Source organism: Coenobita brevimanus, chromosome 26 (genome assembly GCF_032717465.1).
Source record: "Coenobita brevimanus isolate Jiangsu-jjx chromosome 26, ASM3271746v2, whole genome shotgun sequence".
In the NCBI taxonomy this organism is placed as follows: domain Eukaryota; kingdom Metazoa; phylum Arthropoda; class Malacostraca; order Decapoda; family Coenobitidae; genus Coenobita; species Coenobita brevimanus.
This window is the reverse complement of record NC_136979.1, coordinates 11216730-11243761: the sequence shown is the minus strand read 5'-3', so window position 1 is coordinate 11243761 and position 27032 is coordinate 11216730. Positions and strand designations below refer to the sequence as shown.

Genomic DNA, 27032 nt, shown 5'->3' with positions numbered 1-27032 from the left:
ACTGGTGTATTTATTTAATCATTATGAGTGTCCGACCGATCTTATTATTATTATTAATTCGCACTTTGCCTGGTGAAATAGAGTTAAGTATGTTCTTTGTGATTGCTGATATGGTGAGTTCGGCGTCATAAACTCTTTGAGTGATATACAGTGTATGCTGCTTACTACTTGTCTTTCATTTTATATAAATAAAGAATTATTTTTTAACAAAATTATATTTTATCTCCAATATGAAGGTGTGGTGCAGTAGTATCAAATAATGGTTAGGCAAAACATGCGAAAAAACAAGCCAAACATGAGAGGCAGAGAAAAAGTTCAAACCAAGTGTTAAGTGTGCGTTATATGCCGTATATGTGGTTTATTAAGGAAGCAAATTAATACATAAGACATTTACGTTAGTGTACACACCCCTTACCCGGCAGAACAAGGGTAATGATATACAGTATACGGAAAGCTGCGTCGCCTGCTGTGCTTTTTATCATCAAGAATTAATAAGTCCTCACCGAAAACCTGCCCTTAAGTAAATAAGTTAGGACATGTGGCGTCAGGAAACCTACTATATCAGTGTGTCGTCATACTGAGCGTGAGGGATGGGGGGAGGGACAAGGATTTAACTAACTGTTCTGTCGACACTCCCCCCCCCCCACGTACACACCTCCTTCCCCTTCCACGCACACACATCCTCAGGTCCCCTTACGTACACACCTCACCCCCCTTCATACACACCACACACACACCCTGCACACACACTTCACCTCATGCACATACTGTACAGGCACCTGCTTGCCCCCCTTCACAAACACCTCCTCGGCCCCCCTACGCACCCACCTCCTTGCCCCCCCCCCCCACGCACACATCTCCTCGCCCCCCTACTCACACGCTTCGCCCTCTTACGTACACACCTTCTTCCCCACTACGAATACACCACCTCTCCCCCCTTCCCTTTTGCACACATCTGCTCTCCCCCAATCCCCCGCCCTCCCTTCACTTCTGCACACACTTCCTCGGTCTTCCCTTCACACACTTCCTCGCCTCCCCACCAAGCACACAAACATTCCCCCTTACACACACACACACTTCCTCCCGTCCCTCCTCCCACTCACACGCCTCCTTGCCCTTTTTGTGCATACACCTCGGCCCTCTCACGCATTCGTCTCCTTCCACCCTTAGGCACACACACCCTAGGCCAGAAAGATGAACGATGTGAGGGTGTAGCTAATCGTCAGCCAGCACCCCCATCCCACCCCCACCCACCACACCCAACCAACCCCCACCTACCAAACCATCCCCACCCACCATACCCCCACCCACCATAAATCCTGCATACAACCCATGACTTTCACCACGTCCTCGCTTCCCTTAACTCCTCTCCGTTATGACATTCTCTCCAACACGTCCTGTATAACCAGACCAGGAAACATAGGTAACGCTACGCTGTTGCGACCCTCCATCTGACCAAGCACTTACCCCCCACCTCCCTGCACACCTAACCAAGCGCATAACGGCCTTCACCCCCCAGTCTTTTCTTTTAAAGATGGGCGTAAGAAGAATACCTTGAGGACACCTAACCTGGACCCTTCAGATTCCTTGCGCAGGTCGCATTGAAATCTATGGATTATTATTATTATTTTTTTTTTTTACTTTTTCATTATTAAAAAAAAAAAAAAACTACTTAAGACACAGCATTCTACCTATCAAAAGGCACCAGTTCACTATAAGACACATAATTATGTAAAATATCATGTCTATAGTGAATACTTTCTCAGTTCTGGCCCGGAAACGAAATCACTACGGCCAGCCAGTCACCCTGCCGCCCAGCTCTACGGACGGACACTTATTGATCCCAGTGATAACAACACTTGCCTCTGACTTTGTTAGGTGGAGGGTAAACAGTGTTGATTTCACACACCATCATGTCCAGGCATCACACACACACACACACACACACACACACACTGTTGCTGCTGCTGCTGCTTGATAAGTGACTCTTAAGTGCATGAGGCTACGGTAATGCTCTGAACACCTGCACACACAGCCTGGTGCTATCTCAATTGGTATTGAGTGCGTGCGAGTTTGCGTGTGTGTGTGTTAACCACTGAATAAGGCGGGGCATCACACCGTCACTCCTGTCAACGGTATGGTCTGCCTAAATTTACAGAAAGCGTTTAGATTACAGAGCAAAAAAAAAAGGTCTCGAATAAATGATATTCACGACCAGCAGGAGTAGTGATGAATGGCGAATCATCAGACTGGTTAGGAGTAAGGTGCGGAGTCCCCCAAAATGCAGTACTTGGACTTTTTACTGTTTACATCAGTGACCTTGAAAGTGACTTGTTTTTAAGGTAGTGAAAATTGCAGCTGACACGAAAATCGGGGACAGCACTTACGAAACCAGCCTGTGAATGTATCCGACACGACCGGGCTAAGTTGATAAACTGAAATGACACTTGACTGATGAAATATTACATGTATGTAGAGAAAATAAAAGTGATGTATTTTGGCTTAAAGAAACATTAAATATGAATATAAAATGTTTGACATCCCTCTAATGGAGTTAAAGGACGAGAAAGAGCTAGAAAATATTATCATTAACGACTTAGAAAACTGAACAGTGCATAGTAGCGATTAACAAATCATCTAAGAGAGAGAGAAGGAGGGAGGGAGGAAGAGAGGGATGCTCAGGTTGTAGTAAAAAAAAATGAAAAAGAAAGAAACTTCTATTGTAATTGGGTACCATGTTTCCACCATACTGATTTAGTTATTTCTGATTAGTTCTAATCTTGGACATCAGGGACACCGCTTTGGCAACTGTAATGTACACATTATAAATTCGTCGTAAAAAGTTACACCTACGAGAGCAGTTTAGAGAGTTCTATATGCATCCTCCCTAGACGACAGACAGATATATATATATATATATATATATATATATATATATATATATATATATATATATATATATAATTATATACATATATATATATATACAGTATATGGCGATATCCGCAAGGAAAAGAAAGAACGTTATGTCCCGAGCGCTTTCATGTAATCACATCGAGACATATTCGTCTCTTCTTTTCCTTGTGGTTATCAGCATATCAATGAATCACGTGTAACCAAGTGATTTATTTGCACACACACACACACACACACACACACACACACACACACACACACACACACACATATATCTATCTATCTCTATATACTGTATATATATATATATATATAAATATAGATATATATATAGATATAGATATATGTATGTATGTGTGTGTATAACTATTTACCTATCTATCTCACTATCTAACTGTCGATCTATCTATCTATCTATCTATCTATCTATCTATATATATATATATATATATATATATATATATATATATATATATATATATATATATACACGGATTAGTTCTTATCTTGAACTTGAGAGATGCCACTTTAGCAATTGTGAAGTACACACTTAAAGTCGTCGTAAGCAGCTACGCCTGTTAGCAATATTTAGAAAACCCTGTATGCATACCCCCTCGATTTCCATAAAGAACAGACATCAGACAGACCGACATTGCCGGTTTTGTAGCGCCTCTTCTTCGGTTATTTATTTTGCTTATGAGATTTTTTTTCTATATTTTGTAATGCAAACTATGTCGACACTGAAAATATATATATACAACAGAACAGAGAATATCTGTGTGTAATATGCATGATATATTGCAAAGGGATAGGTGTGACGAAGTCTGCAATGCTAATGACAATATCACCGTTGATACCACAGCAGGGCCGTTCGCAGGATTTTTGAAACGGGGGAATTGAAAATAAACATCATTTTTTCATAACAGTTTATTCACTATATTTCATTCATTCATTCGTTCATTCATCTAATCTTGTGTTGCTCCATAAGGCACGATGGAACCCGGGGCTAGGCAGGTTGGTCCTGACACTTAAGATGAGAGTGACCAGCCTCACTCATCCCTGAGTGGCATTACGTGAGCAATAAACCTCAACCATCCCCTGGATATAAACCTGCACAGGCTCAATCCGATTGGAGTGTCTTAATTACCCACTAAACTAGGTATCGCAATAAGGTAAATTTAGGTTAAGGGTCCATACTCAGAGTATTTTACATATGGTACTGAATTCTACAGAACCTTGGAGGTGAAACAAATAATTCGGTCGTTTACTTGACATCTTTCACTAAAAAAACATGGGGAAAACGAAAGAAAACACTTCTTCACTCGCTGATTTCTGAACATAAACTAACTCACTCTGCACAGAAGTAACGTTTATGTACCCTTATGAAACATTCTAGACATTTTCACTACGTTCTACAAACTTCCGTTTTTGTCAATAGCCTTCCATGACCCATTTATTCTCGTCGGTAACAAAATATTCTAGGACCTTCGTAAAACTTAATTCGTTCTTTCTTACTGTATATTTAATAGGACTTTTTAACTCTTTGTATTATTTTTCTATGTCGTAACATTCTTAACAGGATTTAGTTAATATAATGAGTTGCGTTTAGTATTATTTTCATTCGAATTTTTAATTCTTTCCAAATGGGGATTAACCCCACTCCCATAATGTGCACGGCCTTGTACCACAGTGCCGTGAATTGCTCAAATGGAAGATTACACCAGCATCTGGAAAAGGTATGTAGTAGAGAGATGCAACACTTTGGACCCGACTTGGAGTCCCTTCAGGTAGGATTCATTGCTTAAAAAAACTGTCAGTCATTCTCACTGGTGCTTACAGACAACCCTATACCTGAGGAGGGTCCAGGTCGGCCCAAAAATTGTTGTACTTCATCAATGTACTTTTTTTTTTTTTTTTTTTTTTTTTTTTTTTTTTAAGATGTAGGTGGGTGTTCCCACCATCCACTCATTGTAGTGCTGCCTTCAAGTAACTACAATGAATGACAAGCCAAATGGGTAACTGTAACCCAGGAAACCATTAACTACGCTGCGTGGTAACCATACAGCCAAATGACACCTGGTGGTGTTGTGGGTTCAGGCGTTCCAGTGGGATACGTTCTGCAAAGGTTTACATATGCGAGTGGTTGGATTTTATTGCCAGCATAACGCCACTCAGGTGTAAGTGACGCTGGCCACTACTCGCCTTACATCCTGAAAATGAATAGTGTAGGTCTAGCCCCTATGCTCCCGGTGGTGCACAAAAAGGACTGGTCGGTGGATGGATGGGTATAATTCCTCCATGTAATTTGTTGGTCAGTAGCGTAAAAAAAAAAAAAAAATGTAATAGCCAGTTTCATATCACCCCTTTCGAGAAGTAGGGGTCTGAGGCCAGACTACCGAGGTTCAGTGCATTGAAGGGGTAGATGATCAACCAACTTCCTCTGGTGTCACTGCACATTCGAAACGCCTCCAGTTACCTCTTGGGATGGAACCTACGGAGGCTTATCTCTTCGGGTACGGCCAATCTACCCACCAGACCAGCAGGTGCATAATATCAGAGTCGCCGAGTATCTCCCTCACTAGACAGCCAAACAAGGCAAGAAAGATGGCAGCTATATAATAAATTCACTGGTCAACAAGATGCTGTTGAACGTGAGAATTATGTATCGCATTTTTCATCTAGTAAAGCTAAACCCAAGGATGTAAATGACGATCTTGGATGCAAAGTGAGTACATATTACTATGAAAAAAAAAAAAAAAAAAGTTTTGATAAGAGGTGCAAAAGTTGTAGAAATGATGGTGGAAACAAGTGTGAAAGTGTGAGGGATGAATATGGAAGACTACTAATAAGTTGAAGTGAAATAAGAAACAAATAGAACGACTGTTTTAAAAAGCAGATGGATATGCATGATGAAAACAGTGGAGGTTAGCATGGTTGGTTTTGGTGGTGTGCAGAGAATGAACGTAGTGCCAGGAAATGTGAGACAGCAAAAGTGAAGAATGCTGTGAAGTGACTTAACGATGAGAAGGCTGCAGGCGTTGACGAGGTGTATGCAGATATAACCGGGTGCTGCAGAGAGAATGGAATGGCGTGTTTGTTAAAGATAAGTAAGAAAGCTTGGATGAGTGCAAGTGTATTAGAATTGCTTAAAAAGGTTGTCATAGTACACCTGCACAAGAGTAAAGGTGAGCAAAGTGAGTGCAAAAATTATCGCTAATTAATATGTTGAATGTTGTAGGAAACTTTAAGGAAGTATCATCCCAAAAAAAGTAAGCGACATATCAGAAGGCCCTAATGAATGACGGCTGAGGTGGCGTTATGAATGATGCAGGATGTGTCGATCAAATATTTGTAATGATACATAGTGAAGAAGGCCTGTGAAACAAACAATGAGGTGTTTATGGAATATACAAATCTGGAAAACTTATGCTGCGAGGTAAACAGAGAGAGATTGTGGCAGATTCTGTATATACTTGTATATGGTGTAAATGATATGCTGCTGAATGCTGTTAACAGTACTTTTGGTGACAGTGAAGTCTGAACAAGGGTAGGTGGATAAGTTAATGTTTTAAGATCAGCGTTGGCATGAGACAAGGTTATGTGATGTCTCCAAGGCTATTCAGTATATATATATATATATATATATATATATATATATATATATATATATATATACAGTATATAATATATTATATATATATATATATATATATATATATATATATATATATATACACATACACATACAGTATATAATATAATATATATATATATATATATATATTATATACTGTATGTGTATATATATATATATATTTATGAGTGGAGTTATGGGAGGTAAAAACACGAATTACGGAGAGATGGATGGCGTTGGTAATGAATGAAGGATGGAGTGTCTCCAATCTGATGTATGAAGATAATGCTGTGTTGCTTGTACATAACAAACAAGAGACTGGTACGCTGATGTATAGGTTTTTGGATGTCTGTGAGCGTCGGACTTTGAAAGATGTGAATAAGAGTAAAGTGATTGTGCCTGAGAGAAAAGACGTCTCCTAATGTGACGTAATGGTGAATAGTAAGAGACTCGAGGTGGTGAAGGTGTTAAGGTAGGCTACCTGGTGGAATTATAAAGAATAGAGGTAAAGGTGCAAAGGAAGTAGAAAGTAGGGTATCGCAAGGAGGGAAAGTGACTGGAGCTGTGAAGGTTCTGTATAGGCTATGTGGCAGAATTCATTTAAAAGTAAAAAGTCAAGAGTAAGAGCAGTGTAAATATGATCGTTGAGGAATGTGCACAGAATGCCAGAGAAAACAGGATAAGGAATAACGTGAATCGTGAAAGATGTGGAGTAAGGAAGTCTGTGGCCACAGGAGTCGAAAAGTGTTGGTGTGAATACAGTGGTGAAAAGGGTTTATCTGAGTGAGTGTGAAGATGGGAGGATGAGTGGTAGGCCAAGAAGAAGGTGTATAGATATGGTAAATGAGTGAGTAGAAAGAGAGGTATGAAGATTGATAAGGGTTGGGTATCTTCAGCGGATCGAGCTGGTTGGACGAATTTTGTGCAGGGGTGTGTATGACAAGGGTTTGGATAGTTGGCGGATTTACTTTAGCCTGCAGGCGGTACCTGTAGCGAACTGATCCACATTGATGATGACTAGACAACTGTATTCAGCTTAGGAGGCACTTTTCGTCCTGGAGAGGTTAGCTGCAGCTTCAGTTAACCTCTTCACTACGAGAGGTTTCCCCTTAGCTGCGTAAAATATTGTCGTCACAATGAAAAAATACGTCATCGTAGTGAACGGGTTAATGGTAGCCCTTTGAACTAATGCCAGTCCATCATCGCTGACTTTCGCTAATCAGTATAATAATCAGAAGACAACCACAGCGAATACCATATTCCACAGCCAACGAGAATAAGAGGAAACGGCTAACTGCACAAGAGGAGGAGAAAGAAGAGGAGGAGCAGAAGAAGAAGACACACAAGACTAGGAAGGTGTCTGTTGTTCCGCGGCGTCCTTCTCCTGCTGCTGTTCCTGCTGTTGTTGTTGCTGCTGTTGGTGTTCAATGATCAGCTCGTCATCCACGTCCCTGATGATAGGAAGGCCGTCTAGTTTCTTGAGCCAGGTTAACTTACGCTCCACCTCTGTCCGCCAGGTTCCCTCCGCAGAGTGTTTCTCCTCCAGTGGGTTACCTAAAGCAGAAAAATAAAATTCCTTTATTGGTTGATATATGAAATATGTTGAGGATTTATGACCATACTGTTTGTTAGAAAAAAAGGACACACACACACACACACACACACACACACACACACACACACACACACACACACACACACACACACACACACACACACACACACACACACCTGATATTCCTTCACTTCTAGTTTGCAACACAGGGTAAATATTTATGTTTAACCTCTTGAGTCCCGTGACGTATACTTTATTTTTATTGTATACAGACTGTTTTAAATGATAGGGGAGTCAGCCATCGGGGAGGGATAGATATGTCTTTATTTTATCTTTACTACCTCACTGCTGCAGAGCCTTCCTAAATTCAGTAACATCGTCTAGAGGTAGCAAGAAAGGAAAAATGGTCACCAGATTGAGGGGATTAGAACGACCTATTTAATTTAACACTTCTTCCTCGTAAGATGAGCAATTTCGTCTGATGGCAGCAAGAATATAATAAAAACACGTCACCGTCCTGAAGGTGTTATTGGAGGTAGGTTTCCCAGAAGATGAGCAAAGTAGTTTATCGGCAGCAAGTATATAATGACAAAGATGTTATTGTGTGGAAGGTGTTACTTTGTTTACTGTAGCCGTGTCACTACGAGAGGTGTCCGCTAAGCTTAATAAAATCGCGTGCAAGGGGCGCATTGACATGGTGTGTGATACGTTCCCCTACCAGTGGTCTTCCCTAAACTGAAGAAAACCTTCTAGTGATAACAAGGATAAAATATTAAAGACTGCCAACATTCCCAGAGGCATGCAGAATAGTCTATACCAAGGTACACTACACAACGATACAAGAACATAGCATCCCCAGATTGGTGGCTATGTTGTTTGACCTTTCATCCTATAAAACTCTTTAAGAGGTCTAGATTTAAAAAAAAAAAAATCTGGGTATATTTGTTCAGGGATTTTTGTACCAAATACGAGGTGAATTGGAGGGAAAATGTAGGAACTGCACCAGACAAAAATGTTTGGCAGAAAAATATAAAGAAAGAAAGAAACTGAACATATATAACTATGAAGACCTAACTTTTCGAGTAAGCAAAGCGAGCGAGAAAACTGTACTTTAGCCGAAACTTGGTGTGTAATTATTGTTGTTCCAAACGGCTTGTATAATTTCGCTGCCTGAAGAGCAGCAACACTGCTTTCTTCTTAGCTGTTGAACCAGTCTTGGCAGCCCATACCATTATGAACTGTTATGAAAACTGTCTTTGAGTGGTATCAGACCAAATATAACCGAAAACCGATAACAATATTTCCCCTAGGCGAGAGCAGAGCACAAACTCTCCCTCCCTCTCTCTCTCTCTCTCTCTCTCTCTAATATTATGCCAGTCATGACATGTCGTACCTATTTGAAACATGAAAATTGCTGGACATTTTCTTAAAAAGGGTCAAATCTAGTAAAAACTTGAGGGGCACTCAGTGGAGCGCATTTCTCCGACAAAGGCAACGTAATTTCCAGACCACTCTTCATAATGGGTTAGGTTTTCTCATCACTGATTAGGATTTCGCAAAAAGGGTTTTCCGGAACCAGAATTTGTAATACGATCCGGATCGGTCCCAAAAGCTAATCGATTGTTTCTTGGGACGTGGGCTATCTACCCACCAAATTTGGTCCAAATCTCACAATTAGTCTTCGAACAAACAGGGGTGAAAACATACTCTCCTTGTCGCTCGGACACGCTCCCCATCTATTGTCTGGACCTATTTCTTCATTAATGAAAGTAAAACATTCGGGAGCCGAATGCTAATCGCCCGCCAGAATATGATGCTGGCTAAGTCCAAGATTTTGGCCATATCTTGATACCCTGAAGGTTTCATGTTGATAGCTCAAGCCGTTAATAAGATATAATGGTGCTAAGGCAGGAGATAGAAACTAGTTGAACTTTGGCAGCCATTTTGGTGACCTTGACCTTGACCTCGAGTGCCCGTTTTCGATCTCGGCCAAGATTTTGACCATAATCTGATACCCTGAAGGTTTTACGGTGATAACTCGAGCCGTTCATGAGATATAATGGGAACAGATACACACACACACACACACACACACACACACACACACACACACACACACACACACACACACACACACACACAGACGGGCAGAAACATTATGCCATGCAAAGGCAGGCAATAATTTTATCATCGTACTGAAGGTGTTATTAACTCTTTTGCTGCCGTAGATCTGTAAGGTGCATGGAACCGTCCAGTGGTGGCAGAAATATGGTCTGAAAGGCATCATTGTATGGTTTATTTTGGCTGGTTCCGCACGAGTTTGTTCAACATAGGAAAAATCTGTGGTAGTGAGAGATATACTGATGGGCGGGTTTGTACAGCAGAATAAAACTGAAATCGCTTGGTGGTAACAAAAGTCAGATAACCAACCTGATATGGTTTCTGACCCTCACTGCCAGAGGTGGGTAAAGTACAGGGACAGCAGAAGTAAAATTAAATCGTCGTCGTTCTAAAGGGGTTAAGCTTAAATACAGCAATTAGATATGTCATTATTGCCTGGTACTTTGAACTACAGATTCGATACTTATCCCCCTCAGTACGGTGACGTCATTTCTTATTTTACTCTGTCTCCAAACGATCATATTAAGGTTTGGCGAGAATATTCGAGCTAGTCAGAACGTCAGGTAACTACTCCCTTACTTGAGATCGTTCCCGAGGTTTATAAAAACCCGTCTGACGGTAGCAACAGAGAATATCAAGTAGGTCAGTGGAGTGAGTGAGTTAGTATTGTACCCTTAGATCTCGTGTGGCGTCCTAGTGGCGAGTACAGTCCTGTGGCCATTGTGCTATACGATAACACGGATACTTAGCTCAGGTTTATGCTCCTTCAGTCCCAGGACGTATTTGTACTGTACTCTTGCTCATTTTAAACGGTTTTGTTCAGCTCAGAGGAGACTTTTTGAACTGGAAGGGTTGAAAGGTGTTAAGAACCATCAGTACGTATTGAAGTGTATGAAAGTAGCAAAAATGTATAGAAATTAAAAAAAAAAAAAGAAAAGAAAAAGAACGCCTGACTGACAGGGTTGGGGGAGAGGATCTATGAGAAAGACTTTCCCCCCCAAAAAAAAAAAAAAAAAAAATGAAACGGAATTCGGACACCAATTAATATCTGTTAGTACACAGCCTCATCTTCAACCCCTTCAATCCAGTGATGTATTTTCAGTTTACTTAAGTTCCCACGAGATGATTTTATATAACTTAGGGAGAATCTCTTACTGTAAGGGGGTTATTTAAGGCTTTGTGTAACCCTTTCATTTAAGAATTCTCTCCAAATAAATGAAATAGTCGGGATGCAGTGAGAATAAACAACAACAACAACAAAAAAATATGTCGTCAGCTTGAAGGGGTACAGCTTTTGACGGCGGAAGAGTTTCCTTGTGTTGAGTCAGATCATCCAGCAGCAACTGAAGCATTATACACAAGGCGTCAGCTGTCATCTGAGGTCTAATATCTTCAGTATGATTACGTTTCGTTTTTAAAGGCTCCAACATACTTTATAATTTGTTCTTGCTATCTCCACATGATTTCATTCTGTTAGGGAAGCTTGCTAGAAAATGAAATTAATGAAGACTGCATGTAACCCCTCAGGTTAGAAAAATCTCTCCTTAAATGAATAAAATCGTGTGAAAACTGCAAAACCAAAGTAACAGATACGTCACCAAACTGGAGGTGTTAAACACCTGGGTGGGGACGTGGGATTAAAGCTAATCTTGTTATCCTGTTATCACAGTGTAAGCACAGGTGGCTGGGAGATTTGTCGTGTCATTTCCCACCCACCCACCCCTGGATTCCCCAAATATATCTCCAGACTACGAATCGCAACTTGATAAAATTAAATACAGTACTTTGTTGCTGGCCTGCTGACAAATAATTTGCAACATAACTTTTATATTTAATATTTTGCACTGCCTTGCATTCTGAAACACTGGACTAATGTTATTGAGACTGATAGCAAGAACTGCATATCTTTTGCTGTCACTAAGCCTGCATATCATTTATCATTCACAGAAATATAGTGCAGACCATCGGGTGAGTGGTGGGCGGCGAAGCGGGCCTGAGATGATGTTAAGGCATGCCATGATTGTGGAGGATGGTACAGTTGCGTCGGAGTGAGGCTGCAGTAAGATCTTTTTTTTTTTTTTCCAACTGCACTTCCAAGAAAAGATGGCCTATGGCAGTTTGTGGCGGTAGTTGAGCCAGGATGGTTCATTGATCATTGCCTTTGGCTCCCGACCTTTGTATGCCTTGTGTCTGGGATCCGTAACCCAGACCATTGCGAACATTTAAGATGGATTCTGGTAGTATGTTCTCTTATATCCTAGCGTACCTTACCTTCGCACCTCTTATCATTTCATACCGATGGCGTAAACAGACTCACACACACACACACACACACACACACACGTCCTCCACCACAGGTCTCATACAAACAGCCCTTCCTGATTCATTTTGCGGCAGCATGATGAAGGGTTAATTCTAGTCACGACCTCCTTCAAGGACGAGTTGTACATGACAGGCACATTAAGGGAATCACTTAGGCAGTCTTATCGAGCTGTATTTTTTTCCCTTGACTGTTTTATGAGATACGACGCGGGGCAGATTGTTTTATCAATATCGAATGGTACAGCCAAGAGAAGTACCGTAATATTTCCTTCAGGCTCAGTATTGACCTTAGTCGGTTTTTTCTCATATTTTGGGGCAAGTCTGTTAATCCATCCAACACGCTAACGTCATTCTTATTTCATTCACACAAGTTTCTGACGTTTTTATTCAGCTCAGGAGAAACTCTTCGAACTAGAGGAGTTAGATATCTTCATTAATCGCTTTCCGTCGAGAGGCCTTGCCCAGGGTGAGTGAGACTGTCTGGAGGCAGCAAGAATAAACTCAAACATACGTGGTCGGAAGGAACAGGTTAAATATGAGTAAAATTTTGCCCCGTTATATAATTTAATTTTGAACTTCTTAGCTATAATGACTCTTTTGCTTAATTCTTGCTAACAGCCAGAGATTATCACTCCCTTCAGATAGAGTTTCCAGCTGCAGGAGTTAGATGCAGTCTTCACTAACCCACTCCAGAAGCCTTTTCTAAATTAAATAAAATCGTTTGGATGAAGCAGGAATAAGCTATGAAAGACGTAACAGGATTCAAGGATTTAATGGATGACAAATGGAAAAAAAATATGTGTACTTAATTACTTCAAAACAGAGCAAAGAACTTAACAAGTGATTAACACGTGATCTTGTGTTTCAATGTGTTGAGAGAGAGAGAGAGAGAGAGAGAGAGAGAGAGAGAGAGAGAGAGAAACGGTAGTACTTTTGACTACTTTTCCGGCTGAGCTACTTTTTTTTTAATGCAAGGAAGAAGGAGACAAAGGCTAGAAACCAACAAAATTCTTCTCTCCAAGAAAAAAACAAAAACATGATAACAGAGGATAGGTATCATATACCCCATCAGTGCTACTTAAATTGTATGAAAGTTTGAAGAACAAATTGGAAAAAAAAAAAAAAACGGACTGACAGGAATTAGGCAGTGGATCGATGGGAATGACTCCCCCCCTCCCCCCAAAAAAGGAAAAATGAGTTATGGAATTATGACACCAATTCATAATTCTTAACACAGAACCTTTCGTTACTTATATTTTGATCTGCCTGAAGAACAAAGACACATCTGCATCCTCCTCGCCTTTTCTGTAAACACAAATCACAGTCACAACAAGGAACTGTTCGTAAGTTTGTGTGTATGAATCGTGCCCGTTCCTCGACATGACAAAAATATTTCTGTGAGCTTGATGGAAGACTGGCTGTCAACCCGATTAGATACTGCGGTGATAATCTCTGCTGCCGGATGTTATGTTGTGGTGACGATAAAGATCCGTCACCCGCCATGGCTTTCCCTAAGTCTGGAAGTCCTATATGATTTTGTTTTTTGATTTTCGGGGTAAAGACTGTAGAAGGGTAACAAGAGTATTAACTTTCTTTGGTACCGGTAAATATGTTAGCGGTTATTCCCATCTTCCTGAATCTTCAAACCTCGCATGACAATATATCCATTTTCATTACCTAATACCAAGCAATTTTACTCGTCACTGGAAAACCTACCGAGTTCCAATGATTAGTGCAACTACACTACAGTCTGGCAGCTCTTGTTAATCTAGTCTTTATAGATATCAGCACATACCCAAACTATTTCACTGTTTCCGCATGTTACTCTTGCCAGGTGAACGTCGTAATGCCATATTGAGCTAGGACACATGCTATAATATGACTTTAATCCCATAACCACGAGGGGAGTTTTGTATGATAAATAATAATGTACTGGACTATGTAATGACTACAGATTTATTACTAACATGAAATAAGAGACCACTTTCTAGGCTGGGGATCCTATGCGTCTCATACCATAAAGGACAGAGATAAGTTGCTGATTTTAATGGCGGTGATGATGATGAAGGGGAGATGCTGATAACGATGGTGATGATAGCAGTGATGATGATGATGATGATAATGATAAGAGGGGTGAAGTATCTATTGAATACCCACCAACAAAGTTCAGTTCCTCTAGTGTCGGCACCTCTAACAGCTTAAGGAATTCTGCCCAGTCCTTCACCAGGTTGTTTGACATGTACAGCACCTGTTGGTAGGACAGTAAATCACTATTTCTGCTATAACAGCAACAGCGACAACAACTGCTACTTCTACTGCTACTATTACCACACACACACACACACACACACACACACACACACACACACACACACACACACACACACACACACACACACACACACACACACACACACACAGCCACATAACCTCACTACACACATTCGGTACACACAGGCAACTCGGCCCCAGCACACCATTTATCTGTTTTGTTTATCTTTGCACATGATGGTGGAGGATAGGATTATATACTGGTTTGTGGCCACCACTTCCGGGGTTGAGGCTCCTAGCTATAGACAGGTAGAGATTGTCTATCCATCTATCCTCCTACCTATTAAATACACACATCTGTCTATATATCTATCCATCTGTATCTATCTATATCTACCTCTCTGTCCATATATCCATCTGTCTGTCTGTCTGTCGTCTATATCCGTATCTATCTATCTATCTATCTATCTATATCTATATTTATATCTGTATCTATATCTATCTATCTATCTATCTATCTATCTATCTATCTATATATATATATATATATATATATATATATATATATATATCTTGATTTATATGAAGAGATAATTAATAATTATATAGACAGATAGATAGATAGGTGGACAGATAGACATCAGTTTATGTATCTGTCTGTCAATCCATATGTGTGTATCTGCCGGCGTCCAGCACCACAGCTTGAGGTACGATCAATAACCAAGATGGAGGGAGTTGGCCACCCACCGCCCCTACTGCCTTGTGTGTGTGAGAGAGAGAGAGAAAGAGAGAGAGAGAGAGACTGTGTGTGTGTGTGTGTGTGTGTGTGTGTGTGTGTGTGTGTGTCCATGTTTTAGGTAACGCCTTCTGTCCGATGACGTACGGTGTCTTTTGTTTTACTCGTACTCTTGCTGCCTCTTGTCGGTCTTACCAGGAGGTTGTGTTTGAACTGAAGGGGTTGGATGTGGTCATCAGTAAGGCCCTTCACTGATGTAGTAGGTGGCGCTGCTAAGCTGACTTCAGTCCCCTGGCTGAGGTTCAATATACCTATCACTGTTAAGGGTAAATGTTCTGATGTTTCCCTGGCCAGAGTAGAAAAAGTAATGGTAGCAGTCATCACTGAATCTCATATATATATGTATGTGTGTATGTATGTATCTGCCTTTATCTCTACTACCCTCGTCTTTTTCACGTCACCATGATACAGTTGATGTGTAGGACGTGTGTTGATCGCGTTAATGTTTGCATTACATTATATTACACAAGAAGTACATCCAGTCCTATATTGTATCAGCAGCAACGTAGGCGCGAGGAGCCTACACTTGGTGGCATTGTCCAGACTGCGTGTAGCATCTGTGGCGTCCATCCGGGATCAAAATCTCATATTTCCCCGTACCTCGCCGTGGAGAAGTACCCTGGTCCGACCCTGGTGAGGTGCTGTCTACCGTAAAGGAACGCCGGATCCTTACACGGTGTATGTACCTACAGGACAGCCACATAGCAGTTGCTTTCCCGTAGCCGGCGGGTGTGCTTGTTCAGACAGAACAGATTTTTGCAACAACAACAACAACAACAGAGATCAGCAACGTTGAGGTTCAGGGTTTGCATACTTAGTTCAGACGTTTAAGGAGTCATCGTTGAATCCACATTATCTAAGTTTCAGGGTTTCTGAAATTATGTCTCTCTGCCAATCTCTCCATACTGTATATCTACAGCTGTCTCGGTCTCCTTACTTTCCTTCTTATTTGTTGTGTTTTCCTGTCTGTATATCTGTCTGTCTGTTCATCTGTCTGTCTATTTATCTATTTATTTATCTATCTACTTGTCTATTTTAGCCTGTCTACGTATCTATGGACCTGCCTACCTGCCTACCTGTTTATTTGTCTCTGTCCATCGATCGATGTATCTGTCTGTTTGTTTATGTCTGTATGAATGTATGTATGTATGGATGGAAGGATGGATAGGATGAATGTAAGGATGGATGGATGGATGGACAGGATGAATGTAAGGATGGATGGATGGATAGATGTAAGGATGGATGGATGTATTAATCTCTCCTTATCTGTTTCTTAATTAGTCTGTCTGTCTGTCTATTTAACTTGTCTGTCAACCTAATCTAATCTTTAAATAATCAGACACTAGACAACGCTTATCTAATTTTTACGTTCTTTATCACATATCTGCTTACAAATGGAGATTGGCTCAGAGAAGATCCCCGAATATTACGATTTTAACAGGAAAATAACTACCTATTTAACACAACTTAAACACACATGGAAATATGCTAGATTATCAGATTATGCAGAATTAATGGGTCTGTAGTAAATCTCAGTATCATACCCCACAAATTCTTATAATCCTGCTGACTTAATGATAGGTCTGCTCTGTTCCTTCGTAGTGTGTGTCAGTGTTTATGAATCAGGCATCAAGAGATCTATAATTTCAAGTAACTCTATATCAGTCGTCAGAGTTGTACAGTGTCGTCATTTTTTGTCCTGCCATCCAGTCAGCACACAGCCAGTCAGCGCCACGATCAGCGGGTGCCACAGATATTCATAGTTACCCTGAGCTTCTTAAGGGCGCCAATCCCCTTCATCTTCTCTAACAGGTTGTAGGAGATCCACAGTTGCTCCAGGGTCTCGGCCAGCACCTCCTGTCGGGTACACAACACGTATTCATTCACTCGTGGTCAGGTAACCACCCAAGTTTCTCACAACCACTTAAACAAGAAGCAGTGCCGGGCACAGCAAACCCATCCCTGGCAGCCATTTTAGTGCTGACGTATAAACATAACAGGATATCTAGTCAAACAAGGCACATATCAAATTTGGAGTAAATCGGGTGAAAATTGACGATTTTATGCCCATTTGAAATTTTAGGCCCGAACTGCCTGACATTGACCCCCCTACCGCTAACTAGGGGATGGCCCCCCGATGTAATGAGGCATGTTATAGGATGTAGATTTGAAAGTTAAGTTTTGGTTTCATGTCGGTAAGACGAATTTGAAAGGAGTTATGGCGAAAAAACGATTTTTACAATTTACATTTTTTTGGCCCTACAACCTGGGTCTTGGCCCAATTTGGCCCAAAATTTAATCAGGTGATCAGCAGGTCATAGCCCATGATCTCTGTAATTTTGGTCAAAATCGCACCTGTAGGGTTCGCGTCAAGGTGTTAGCAGACAGACAGACAGACAAACAAACAAACAGACAAACAGAATGAAAATAATACCCGTCTCCGTCCCTTTCTGAAAACTTCCAAAACTTCCCAAAAGTGAAGGAAGTCTCCAGAGACTGCAACACACACACACACACACACACACACACACACACACACACGCATATATATATATATATATATATATATATATATATAGGGAGATAGCCGAGACAGGACGACACACTCCCAATTTACTCATCCACTCAAACACATTCATTCGCATCTTAGCCCCAAAGAGGAGAAGGGACAGATCCTCACCGCACCACACCGCACGAGGGTCAACTGCGTAGTGCAATCAGTGACATCCGCAGCATGGCCCGACAGCAGAGCTGGTTTACCCCTGCCACATCATAGTAGACCCATCCCCTTACCCACACCTGACCTGGTCAGCTGATCAGACAAATGCTGGAGAATATCCCCTCAGGGCTACATCATCATTTATTCATTCACAATTTCCCTCCATTCATTTCTATCATGCACAGCCACTCTTCATTGCTCAACAGACATCCCTTTCACGTCCAGCTCTCTCTTTACACTGTCTAACCATCCTATTCGTGGTCTTCCTCTCAGCCTTACACCTCTCACATCAGATCTAGTTATCTTTCTCACCAATCGCTCATAATCTATTCTCTCCACATGCCCAAACCATCGCAACACCCTCTGCTCAACTCGATCAGCCATCTCCCGAACAACTCCAGTTCTCCTTCACACTTCATCATTTCTCACTCGATCCATACGCGTCACTCCACACATACTTCTCAGACACCTCATCTCCATTACATACAAACTTTTCCTCTCTGCTACACCCATATTCCATGTTTCAGACCCATATGACGCGTCGGTACCACAACACCCTCATACAGCCTTCTCTTTACATCCATTCTAAGCGAACGACATCTAAACACTTTCTTCATTCCTCCCAGCACTTTTCCTACTTCATTCATTCTAAACTTCACTTCTGCATCTCTTCTTCCATCCACAGCAACATGTGACCCTAAATACTTAAAACACTCTACCTCCTCAGGCAACTCATCATTTAAAACATTTTATCCTCCTAACATATATATATATATATATATATATATATATATATATATATATATATATATATATATATGTGTGTGTGTGTGTGTGTGTGTGTGTGTGTGTGTGTGTGTGTGTGCAAAAGAGTATAAAGGAAAGTAAACAGGAACAAATCTTACAGTTCTCTCGACACTGCTTGACAGAGAAGACTTAAACTATGGCATCTGATTATAATATGAGCTGAAGATATGTATAATAAAGCAAGAAGGATGCTCCCACCCATTAATCCCTTAAATCGAAGCCACCATGAAAAAGTGAGGATCACCAAGCAGTACAGGAAATTGCCATGAAAGTTTACCCAGATAGGTGAATGAAGAACGATATTTAACACTAAGACATATGGAATGGAAAAGTGCTGTCCATTGTTCAGTGACGTTCTGCTGTTTCTGTTCTCCGGGATCTGGATGAGGGGAAAAAATATGTAAACATTTTTTTTTTCCAGCTATGAACGTGGTTAGCTGGGGATTGGAAGCTAGATATCTATCTGTACTATTTTAAAAGGTTGTTAGGCAATTATATCACAGTGTATCTCATGACTGGGCAACTTGTTCGAAATGTTTAGTTATAATTCTTGTTACGGAACAAAATTTGCTTTGCTCCCCTTAACTGGAAACGTTTGCCAGTAATTTCATAACCATTACCTCTGACATAATTCGACCACTGAAGCACATATCGACTGCCATGCTATCATGTCCTTTAAAATCGTATGAACTTGAATAAAAGCATCTCGTAGTCCAAGCCTTTATAAGTTAAATATATTTCTTCTAAACGTTCCTCGTAAGACTTAGTCCTCAATCGAATTATTTTTGGGACTTGTCATCGCATCCTTTCCAAATTATCTACGTACTTTTTGTAATATGGTGATCAAAACTAAATACAATACTCCACATGTGGGCGTACTAACGGATATGCTGTACAAGGTTAGGTTGACATTCTTTGGTTTGAATTTGAATGCTATTCTTATGACTCCACCCAATTTGCTAGCGTTCTTTGCTGCCTCTTTGTAGCATATTGTATACTTGGTGTTAAATAACTTGTTATAATTATTCTCAGGTTGAGTATTATTAAAGTGGAGCTAACTTCCTCACTTTGACTTTCAATATTTAGGACTTTGCATTCATTATTAAATTCCATTTCCCACATCTGAGCCTAACTAAACAGTTAATGGGGATATCTCTTTGAGTGTATGCGTTCTGTTACCGATTTTTGTATCATCAGCAGATTAGGGTATTTGTATTTCACAACACAACCTTCGTCAGTTTCAGTGGTGTAAATTATAAGTAGAATGGGATCCAAAACTGAACATACTAGCACTCTGCATTGATTCCTTCCCGTGAAGTACAGCTCTTTGTTTATGTTCCCTAAGCTAATTTTGGATCCACCTTCTTACACTGTCACTGATACGGTGATACCATAAATATCAAGTTTCTTAAGAAGTTTTTACAAGGAACTTTATCGAATGTTTTCTAAAAATTTAGATGGATTTCATTAACGGATTTGGTTTTATCGCACATACCAGTAATATCACTGAAAAAGTCAAGGAGACTGGCAAGACATGAACGATTGTGCCGGAGTCAACGCTGTGAGTACTGGATGAAATTATTTTGCTCTAAATGTTTAACCGTTTTACCTCTAATTATGGCCTTGAACAACCCGCATACTGCTGGTGTTAAGCAAACTGGAGGATAGTTTACGGGTTGTGATTTATTACCCCTTTTAAATTCTATTATTACATTTGCTGGTGTCCAGTCATATGATACAGTGTCACTCCCTAATGGTATGTTCAAAACTTGAGCTAAAGGTTTTGGTATTTCATTCTTTCACTTCCTTTGAAAATTATAGGATATCTTATCTGGCCCACGTGTGTGTGTGTGTGTGTGTGTGTGTGTGTGTGTGTGTACTAACCAGCCCTGTGAAGTTCTTGATGTTGTTGCGGCCAAGACTGAGCACTTTGAGGCATCGCAGGTTGTTCAAGTGACTCAGCTTCTCAATCATGTTGGTGGACAGACTCAGCTTCCTGTGTGGGGACGAATTTGTTGGTCAGTTGTTAGGTAGCGGTATTTGTGCACAGCTAACTACACACTCCCCATCACTCCCTGTCTGTTTCCATTCTATCTGACTGTGCATCTCGTTGTCTGTCTAAGTTGGCTGTCTATCTACTGTATCTGTCTATCTCTCCATCTATCTGACTCTTTATCTGTCTATTAATCTATCTGTCTCCCTGTCTTCCCCATGCTTTATAGTTCTGCCTACTCATTCTCTAACATTTATTGGCTCACATCCTAATCATTCATTCTTTAATTAAGCTATCTATTCATTATCTTCTCACTCACTGTCTCTCTCTCTCTCTCTCTCTCTCTCTTCATTTGCCAGTATAATAATCTGCCAGTCTGTATCTCGACATGCGTATCTCCCAAGCTCTCTAATCTACTCCTGCCTTATCCACCCCCCTTCTATCCGCGTGCCTTCTGTCATTCTGCCTGTCTATCAGTCTGTCTAACCTTGTCTATGTATCTGGCTTTCTATCTATCTATATACCTATCTGCCTGCTGTCTGATTCTGCCTGACTATCTATCTATCCATCCATCTATCTATCTGTCTGTCTGTCTGTCTATCTGTCTATTCATCCGTCTCCGTCTCTGTCTATCATATCTATCTATCTATACACCAGTCTATCTATTTACCTACTCACTCGCAATTAACCAGTGTCTGTAGGGATGCGTCTAGTTTTTCAATAGGCGGCTGCAGTCCTATCAGCTTCACTTCCCTGGCCTCAGCTGCCTTCTCCCCGGTGTTGTCCTCCCACTGCCTCAGCGCCTCCCGCGTGCTGGTGCCCTTCTGTGCATCCCCGCCCTTGCTCTGCGCCTGGGGAAGGAGGTGGAGGGGTTGACCGAGAGCGAGGTAGGGAGAAAAGATGGGTGAGTCTATGAGGGAGAATGTTTATAAGTCGGGTTGTATGTGGGAGGGTGTTTGGGAGTGGAATGCTTTGGACGAAGAAGACGTTGATCGAGAACGAGATGGAGGGACGAGGTGAGGAAGTATATGAGGAAAGGAATATGACAGTATGATGGTTGGGCGAAGGCGTGGGGGATCGAGAATGAAATAGAGACAACGTAGGTAGTATATGAGGAAGGATGTGTATGAGTAACATTGTATACATGAGGTGGGGGGGGGGTGAGACTGATGCCAGGACGAAGTTGGAGATGAAGAACAAGGCTGAGAGACAAGCTGGGGGAGTATATGAGGGAGAAGTTATGGGAGTGTACTCGTAATGGCTGAACGAAGAAGAGCTTGACAAACGACAAGGAGGAGGGACAAGATGGGAATATATTTATTATACCTGTGCTTGCGAAGCGAGAGCCATTGTTGGGTTTTGTTCGACGTGTGTGTGTGTGTGTGTTTGTGTGTGTGTGTGTGTGTGTGTGTGTGTGTGTGTGTGTGTGTGTGTGTGTGTGTGTGTGTGTGTGTGTGTGTGTGTGTGTGTTTCAACAAAATTACTGGAACAATTTTTATCTGACATTCACTGAGCTTGGCGGAAGGGTTGAGGGTCAGGTCAAAGGTCAAGTTCACAGGGTTAGGTCAAAGTCTCAACAAAGTCAACTTTCACAGTGTTTATTCAATTGAGACCAAACTTGGAGGAAGGGTTGAGGGTAAGGAAAGAACTAAGTAACTCTTTTCAGAACAATCATTCAAAGCTCATGGTCACCGGGCAGGGTCAAAGATCGATTCTGTGTTTTGTTCTGGCTTGGACCAAGTTTGGTGGCAGCGTTGAGGGCCAGCCATGGGGTTGACCAGTTATCTGTTTAGACCAATAGAGCTAAAGTCAGGGTCACATGGCAAGGTTAACTGAAACCGTTTTTACCCAGTTTATGCCATAGTTTGTGGAGGAGTTCAGGACAGGGCCTGGCCAAAGGGATTCAATCAGCCAAAGGTTGAGGACACAGGTCAAGGTCAACTCAAACAGCGTTGATCAGATTTGGATCACACTATGTGAAAGGGTTATGGGTCAGGCAAGAATGAAGTAATTCGATGTTGAGAGCAATCAGTTGCATGTCAAGAACACAGAGCAAAGTCAAATGTTTGGCCTTTAGGGCAGTTTGTGGGGGCAGATAGTGCACTCTGTGAGTTCTCTTTCTTGTTTGTGTTTGTTATATGTCGGGCTCTGAGTATAAACCTGGTAGTCCTTTTCCTAAGGCACGGCGGTTCTCCTACGTGCAACACAATTTCACATATCGCAGTTGAACAGGCGCTCTTATTGACCGCTTCCCTGCGTCATCAACCGTCAAAACCGCCAGCCGACAAAACATTAACACAAATAGTGGAAATGGCCCAGTTTTCGTGCGTGACCCAATTAGGAGCAGATTAGTCCAGTGATCAGTGCACATTACCTGATATCCAGTCAGCTCCCTAACACTCACTGACATCCAGTAAGATGAGAGGCAGGTAATTATAGCTACGGTACTGTTAAATGCAGAGATTTATTAAGTCAGTTTACGTCCAATGAGGCTACTGTAGGTGTAATTAGACAAAATCAGGCTTAGGTAGACCCATTCAGCTCAGTTCGAGGCTATTCACCTCAATTGGGCGGAGTCAAAGGCTTTTCGTCTCATTAACTCTCCTCCTCTTACTGGCTTCCTTCAACCTCTGTCTCCTCGCCGCGTTGTTGCATCTTTATCTCTTTTCTATCGCTGCTTCAATGGTCACTGCTTCTCTGAACTGTCTGCTTGCATCCCTCCACCTCTGCGACGGGCGCGTAGCACCCGTCTAGCAACAAACTTTCATCCCTTTTTTGTCCAACTCTCTAATGCAAGAGTTAACTGTTACTCTCAGTCCTTCATTTATGCAACAGGTCAGTTCTGGAACTGTCTTCCTCTGTCTGTATTTCCTGCTAGGCTATGATCTCCAGTTTTTCAAACGCAGTGTGTCCAGGCATCTCGAAATGATCGGACCCTGAATTTGTCTCTCTCTCTCTCTCTTGTTTTAGTTTTTTTTTTTTTTTTCTTGGAAGGAACAGTTTGCGGGCTCCTGGTCTTTGGTTCTTTCTTCCTACCATAAAAAAAAAAAAAATCATCAGATCTATTCAGCTCCAGTTAAGCCCATTCATGTGATATCAATTCAGTTCAGTGAAGCATTTTTAGTGCATTTCTGCTGCATTAACCCCTTCACTTCCATGTCGTATTTACTTTTCATTCTTGCTGTTGCCAGACAATTTCATTCAATTTAGGAATTATCCCTTATAGTGAAAGCATTAATGAAGGGTGTACCTTACTCATCCACATCGACAAGTCTGTCTTAAGCTGATTGAAATCATTCGGAGATAGTGACACTGAAATAAAAAGGGAGAGGGAAATGTTCCCCCGAGCTAGACCTTATTAGACCATATAGCCCTGCCAGGTGACAGGAGAGCGCTACCTCTCCCTGCATGGCAGCTACCGGGTGTGGCTCGAACTCACGACCCCCCCCGGGTCCCGAGCTTGAACTAAAAAGACGGCACCTCTTTGAAGCCGTTACAGCAGGGGCGTACCTAGAGATCTAGGGGTCCGGGGGGCTAGGTTCTTTGCGGGGCCCCCTTCCAGGAGGGGGGCCCCGCAAAGAACCTAGCCCCCCCTCATTCTCAAAACTTATCTAATATCTCAGCCGGGATGGTCGGGATGATAAGTATATATATTTTTAAATATTTATTAAAAAGCTTATAAATTTTTAAGGCTTTTGGGGGTCCCCCTTAATTGGGGGCCCGGGGGGCGGTTTCAAACACCCACCCCCGCAGGTACGCCACTGGGTTACAGCAACTGAATGTGTTTAACCCCTTCAGCCCGAGGACCTGGTTTTTAATTTTGGTAATCTATAGACGATTATTTTAACAGGAGGCATCTGAAAGTGAATGAGTTAATGAAAGCTACAGAAATGTTCTTATTTTCGAAATGGGTAGTAGAGAAGGACGCCAACATGAGGTGTCACCAACATATCCGGGCCGCCAAGTTGCTTCGTTATACAAACTTCCCTCAGCTCCCTCCCTGTCCCTAAGAAGGTGGTGGTGGACTGATGGGAAAGGACAACTTCAACCTGCAGTCCAACGGCTTCACATTTCATTTTGTACCTGCGGCTATAGTCACTGCTACAGTTCAGAAAGTTTCTCTTATTATATAAAAATCATCTGGTAGTATCGATAAAATGACACAAAGTACCCTTTCTCCTGCCAGCAAGTCAGTGTGCGCTCTAGTGGCCGCAGTTATGGGCCGATTTTGACGATTTGGGTGTCACATGAATCCTCTCCACCAGACAGTGTGCCTTTGTCGGAGTGGTCAACATACTCAGAACACTGTAAGGTCATAGTGACCAAAATGTCTTTATTTACAGAATAATACCAGTATTAATGGAAAGGTATTCAAAACGCAGTAATTACGAGCGAGCTAGCGATGTTTACTCTCAGTTAAGCTTGAAAATGAGCCACCCGGCCCGGCCCGGCCTGGCTCGACCCGACCGTCACGCTAAGCAGAAACTTTACTCCTGTGCGGAGTATAATTGAAATTCTTTTTACACGTGATACATTCATTCAATAATTTTGTTATCAACTAAAAACTCACCAATAATCGCGTAGGAACCCCTTGGAATTTCGAGCTTACCAAGGGAGTGTTCTGCTCTAACCAGTGTGTGCGTGTGTGTGTGTGTTCTTACCTAATTGTTCTTATCTTACCTAATTGTATCTTTACAGGAATGAGTCAAGCTCGTACTGTCCCGTGTCTTAAACCATATTTATCGTACATATCCTTAAATTTGTGAATTGTTTTGGCACACACTATTTCATTCGGTAGTGCATTCCATTGATCAATTGCTCTGTTTGGGAAACTGAAACTGTGTGTGTGTGTGTGTGTGTGTGTGTGTGTGTGTGTGTGTGTGTGTGTGTGTGAGAGAGAGAGAGAGAGAGAGAGAGAGAGATAGAGAGAGAGAGAATGTCTTTCGTTCCAGTATATTTTGCATTGTTCAACTAACATCATGAAGAAATAATATATCAGAGGGAAACTGTGCTAACATGACACCCGCTAGCTCGTCACTCGGCCACACAGCGCCCTTTACTGGTTTATAGCTTCATCCCAGTTTTGATACAACCCACTAGAATTTAGCAACTGGTGAAACTCTGTAACTATGCTCTTGCGTTGCTAACTAATTAGGCGGTGGAGGCAGACAGTGAGGTAGGAGGGGAGGGAGGTAGTTAAGCAGGCAGAGAGGTTGGTAGGTAAGCAGGCAGGTACAGTAGATAGGGGAGTGGATAGAAATGTACGCAAAGAGAAAGATAGGAGGTCGGTAGGGAAGAAGACAGAGATGTAGGTAGGTAGGTAGGCAGGCAGATGGGGTGTTTAGTAGATAGGTAGGTAGGTAGGCAGGCAGATGGGGTGTTTAGTAGATAGGTAGGTAGGTAGGCAGGCAGGCAGATGGGGTGTATAGTAGATAGGTAGGTAGGTAGGTAGGTAGGTAAGAAGGTAGGTAGGTAGGAAGCCAGGTAGGTTGATAGACAAGAAGAAAGTTACGCAGGGAGTTAGTTAGAGAAGTGCAAAGGGATGTAGCCAGAGAGGTAGACAGGGAGGTACCTAGACAAGGAGGTAGTAGATAGTCAGGCAAGGACACACGTAGGGAAGTAGTAGGCAGGTAGTTAGACATGGGAGGTGGGTAGGGAGGTAGGTAGACAAGAAGATAGGTACGGAGGGAGGTAGACAAGAAGGTAGGTAGGCAAGAAAGTAGGTAGGGAGGGAGGTAGACAAGAAGGTAGGTAGTCAGGTAGGCAGGAAGGCACGTAGATAGGTAAGAAGGTAGGCAGAAAAGTAAATAGGGAAGTAGCCAGGGAGGTACGTTAGGTAAGAGAGTAAGTAGATGGGGAGGTAAGTTGGAAAAGCAAGAATTAAGTGGAAGGTAATCG

At 41.7% G+C, this 27032-nt stretch overlaps 1 protein-coding gene across 1 annotated transcript; it reads right to left on the bottom strand.

Annotated features, from left to right (window-relative positions):
• Positions 1-7898: 7898 nt before the first annotated feature.
• ODA-Dnal1 (Outer dynein arm dynein axonemal light chain 1) lies at positions 7899-22484 on the bottom strand. The gene is made up of 6 exons (XM_080267942.1): positions 22461-22484; positions 21813-21985; positions 21026-21137; positions 17383-17472; positions 14706-14796; positions 7899-8104 (listed from the first exon to the last, which is right to left on the bottom strand). The coding sequence occupies exons 1-6, from the start codon at positions 22482-22484 to the stop codon at positions 7899-7901; spliced, it is 696 nt and encodes a 231-aa protein (XP_080124068.1).
• Positions 22485-27032: the final 4548 nt, after the last annotated feature.